General features: G+C 32.5%; 1 protein-coding gene across 1 annotated transcript in view; it reads left to right on the top strand.

Annotated features, from left to right (window-relative positions):
* Positions 1–3,858, top strand: part of LOC106471048 — a 6,045-nt gene extending 2,187 nt beyond the window's left edge. Inside the window, exons 2-4 of the mRNA XM_013931632.2 lie at positions 1,156–1,377; positions 2,267–2,358; positions 2,598–3,858. Coding sequence (XP_013787086.1) covers positions 1,170–1,377; positions 2,267–2,358; positions 2,598–2,669 — 372 coding nt within the window. The 5' untranslated portion in view covers positions 1,156–1,169 and the 3' untranslated portion in view covers positions 2,670–3,858. The remainder of the gene's footprint in view (positions 1–1,155; positions 1,378–2,266; positions 2,359–2,597) is intronic.
* The last annotated feature ends 1,108 nt before the right edge of the window (positions 3,859–4,966 follow it).

Genomic DNA, 4,966 nt, shown 5'->3' with positions numbered 1-4,966 from the left:
ATGTATGGATGATACAACAGATCCGTTGTTTATTGGTTAAGATGTATGAATGCTACAACAAATCCGTTGTTTATTGGTTAAGATGTATGGATGATACAACAAATTCGTTGTTTATTGGTTAAGAGGTATGAATGATACAACAGATCCACTGTTTATTGGTTAAGATGTATGGATGATACAACAAATCCGCTGTTTATCGGTTAAGATGTATGAATGATACAATAAATCCGTTGTTTGTTGGTTAAGATGTATGGATGATACAACAAATTCGTTGTTTATTGGTTAAGAGGTATGGATGATACAACAGATCTACTGTTTATTGGTTAAGATGTATGGATGATACAACAGATCCGTTGTTTATTGGTTAAGATGCATGGATGAAACAACAGATCCGCTGTTTATTGGTTAAGATGTATGGATGATACAACAGATCCGTTGGCAATATTTACTAAAGCTCTGGATACTTTCCTTAATTCCAGATCATGTAATTCAATTGTTTGATTTAAATAATTCATAATAGTAACTTGTTCGTCTATCAAATGAATCATCTCTTTAGAGATGCAATGAGGGGCTTTAATGTTCAAAGACAGAAGCAAGTTACCATTGTTTGTTCAAATCAGAACCTATGTTTACAAAACAAACAGGAACATCTTTATATTTGTATTGTGTATGAGTAATTGTTTATTGTGATGGATCATTTAGAAGGTTTCATGTTATGTAAAATGTGACACAAGATGAACAACTGTGAAACATTGTTTTTTGTGATGGATCATTTAGAAGGTTTCATGTTATGTAAAATGTGACACAAGATGAACAACTGTGAAACATTGTTTTTTGTGATGGATTATTTAGAAGGTTTCATGTTATGTAAAAATGTGACACAAGATGAACAACTGTGAAACATTGTTTCTAAAATTATTGATGCTTTTAAATACTGCCCTTTTTAGCTGAATGAAAGTTTTAATTTGAAGAATTAGAATATTTTAAAATAATGTTCAGTTATACAACTGCTATAAATAACATTATATAATTCTTATTGATCTCTTGTAGTATACTAAAATATATATTTTCTTCTGAATCCAAAAAAAAATAATAAAATAAACAACGAATTTACATACCAATCCCATGATAATTTACTAGATTTTTTTAATGTAGTTTCTACTTGTAAAATGAAGACTTCACTCACCATTTTGGTTGTTATTATACTGTTATCATACACTTGGCACTGTGATGGGTCGCCGATAGAGGGCGTTGACAAGAGTGATGCAGACTTAGTCCTTGAAAAGGCAGCTCTGTCAGAGAGTCTTAGAGATTTGTTTTCTGATAATCCTGATTCACCACTGAGCAGAGCAACCGATTTTATACGAGAACTGACAGGTGAGTAAAAGTAAATGCATAAACATGCACATTTTCGCTCTCAACTGAGTGAAAATTAAGGAATGCACGAGAGTTATAGAAGTAGTATAAGGCTGCTGTCGGTTGGTTGTCTTTCTTAACTTTAACTGGACGATAATAAAGGAACTGGTTGTTGTAGTTCGGTGACATCTTTTGGTGTAACACGTGACTTTTGTCAAACTCGGCTGATGTTCCTATAAACCAATTCATTGGATAATATTGTCAGGCATTGTTGGTGGTACTGGATCACAAGGTATAGCAGTATCAGATGTTAGATATTAGTGATACTGGTTCACAAGTTATTGTGGTAGCAGATGTTAAATATTAGTGATACTGGTTCACAAGTTATTATGGTATTAGATGTTAGATATTAGTGATACTGGTTCACAAGTTATTGTGGTGTTAGATGTTAGATATTAGTGATACTGGTTCACAAGTTATTGTGGTATTAGATGTTAGATATTAGTGACACTGGTTCACAAGTTATTGTGGTATCAGATGTTAAATATTAGTGTTACTGGTTCACAAGTTATTGTGGTATTAGATGTTAGATATTAGTGACACTGGTTCACAAGTTATTGTGGTATTAGATGTTAGATATTAGTGATACTGGTTCACAAGTTATTGTGGTATCAGATGTTAGATATTAGTGATACTGGTTCACAAGTTATTGTGGTATCAGATGTTAAATATTAGTGTTACTGGTTCACAAGTTATTGTGGTATTAGATGTTAGATATTAGTGACACTGGTTCACAAGTTATTGTGGTATCAGATGTTAAATATTAGTGTTACTGGTTCACAAGTTATTGTGGTATTAGATATTAGATATTAGTGATACTGGTTTAGTTTGTTTCATACTTTTTTTTCAGATAATATCCGATTTTTTGTCGAAAGAGTAGTTGGTGCAGTACAGAATGCTGTAAGCGGTTTTCGGAACTCTCTTGACGGGGCCAGAAGTGAGGTCAGTGTATTACATATTTCTTAAGTTATTCTAATAGATTGCTGATTGTAATGTTTCATATATTCATGCGAGTTATATTTCTATAGATGTATTGTATTCACGGACATCAACTTTCTGTGCTCAACAGTGTGTGGGTATATATCTGTTGATATATATATAATACTTCAATTTTACTTTGTTTATTTTGTTCTTTGACGTAAAATATACATTTTTATCTTCTGTTTTGTTTTTACTTTCAGCAAAACGCCACTTCTTCGCTCCTTACCCAGGGAAAAAACGCTCCCGTTTACATTGACAAGATAAATGAATAATTACGTCAAATACGCATATTTCATTGAAGTTAAAGCATTTATTTGTGAAAAAATTAAACTCAAATAACTTTGCAGCAGTACGTGTCCTTTACTTTCTGGATAGCCTAGTCATTTTCCTGTGAATAAAGTATTAACCAATATAAATTAACAGTTCATGTTTCTTATATTTATATAGTCTTCGCTATTATAAGAATAAACAATTATCAAAGAAACCTGTAGAGTTTGTTCCAAAATGACATTAGATAGAACAGTTGACATACGGACCTGTATAATTTGTTCCACCCTTTTCCTTCACCCTCACATTATTTGCTTTTTTCTCACAATTTCAGAAGAAATATTAATCAGCCTTTACCGGCATAGGACAGGTATTCAGCCAGTATAAACATATTAACATATAACTTTATTATTAAGTTGCCTCTGTTATTGCCTTGCTCGTTAGCCATATTGTAGATTATTAGTTTTTCACTGCAGACTTGTAGTTATTACTTGTTTGTGTTTAGCGCTTGATAATAAAATAATACGTAAAAACGCGTAATAAATTGATAGAAGAAACATTTAATAATGCTAGTGATATATCAGTGCTACTAGGCCCTCTGTAATAGTGAAGTTTTCGGATGAACGAGATCAGGTTAACAAGGGATACTTCAATAAAAAAGACTGTTTACCACTAGCGTAGACAACTGTAAATGGAACACCAATAATTCATGTACACAAATGAAATGGATACTAGAGCATGCAAGAACATTGTATACTTTCTAATCCTTGATTTAAATCTAGCTTACATAAAACATTTAAAAAAATTTCAACCAGACATATGTATGTAGTTTTAATTATAGAACGTTATCCAAGGTAGTAGCTAAATTATCTTTATTATAGTTACCTAATGAACTGGGCCGTTCACCTAGGTATCACGTGCAACTTCTTATGGGAAAAAAATGCTGTAAATGAGAATATACTATGTAGAAGTAGACATTGATCTTTTCAACTAGCATGCCAGGTGATACCTTCAGACCACAACCTAGCTTAATTTTCTTTGGGAATGACCAATAGTGACGTGAGAAGCGCGAGAGACGTGGATGAGATTAGTATTATTCTTCTGTGCATATAATGCTATATTTTATAAGTCTGGAACAACTCTTCAAACATATCTTTCTAAGAGCTTTCAGACCCCAGTTAAGGTTCCGTCCTTCATTCACACTCATCAGTTTGATTTTCTGGTGTCTTGAATAAATATTGTTTTCACATTTTCATACACTGTGTCCAGTATCTTTCTCTTCACAACTCAGTCAAAGACTGATAACACAGTTTAATTTAGCCTAAACATTTTTGCTGAATCTCCTGATATTCGACAGATAATACTCGAACATTTTGAAGGAATACCATTGTATCAGTATTAAGAAAATTAATATCACAGAAGTTTCGTATTTTATTTCACGTGGCAATTAAAACAGTCTTCAAAATAACTACTCAGTTAAAAGATGTAACATTTGGAGCTCTGCTTTACTGTGTTTCAATTTTAAAATTAGTTAACTTATCTTACCTTGTAAATTTCTAAAAACTACACAAATTATTATTTTCAGTTAAAAATTACAACTAAAATAATTGGTCATGGCACCGAGAAGACACAGCGTAAATAGAATACAAAAATAAGTCTTCTCTTTTAGGTTAGCCTTAGTGGCACTCAATGTATCAACAACTAAAAAGTTGGCATCAACCATCTGTTATATTAGTAGCCTTTGAAAATGGTTTTATCTAAGACTTTTAAAGAGTTAAGGAGCAATTTCAGTTTTGTAATATTTGAAAACTAATAACATCCAACAAGGAGTACTATATCAAGTCAAGTTGTCTCTTTAACATCTGACAGTGGAACAGTACCTTGAACAGGGGAGTATATCAAGTCAAATAATCTCTTTAACATCTGCCAGTGGAACAGTACCTTGAACAGGGTAGTATATCAAGTCAGGTTGTCTCTTTAACATCTGACAGTGGAACAGTACATAGAACAGGGGAGTATATCAAGTCAAATAATCTCTTTAACATCTGACAGTGAAACAGTACCTTGAACAGGGTAGTATATCAAGTCAAATAATCTCTTTAACATCTGACAGTGGTACAGTACCTTAAAGAGGGGAGTGTAACAATTTAAGTAGTCTCTTTAACATCTGACAGTGGTACAGTACCTTAAAGAGGGGAGTGTATCAACTTAAGTAGTCTCTTTAACATCTGACAGTTCTTGTCATTATTTCTATTGACACAGAAGTCAGCTGAAGACGATCAGATTCAGTAGAAGTTTGTTT

Source organism: Limulus polyphemus, unplaced genomic scaffold (assembly GCF_000517525.1).
Source record: "Limulus polyphemus unplaced genomic scaffold, Limulus_polyphemus-2.1.2 Scaffold4370, whole genome shotgun sequence".
Lineage (NCBI taxonomy): Eukaryota > Metazoa > Arthropoda > Merostomata > Xiphosura > Limulidae > Limulus > Limulus polyphemus.
The sequence above is the reverse complement of the archived record's forward strand: the minus strand, read 5'-3'. Positions and strand labels throughout refer to the sequence as shown.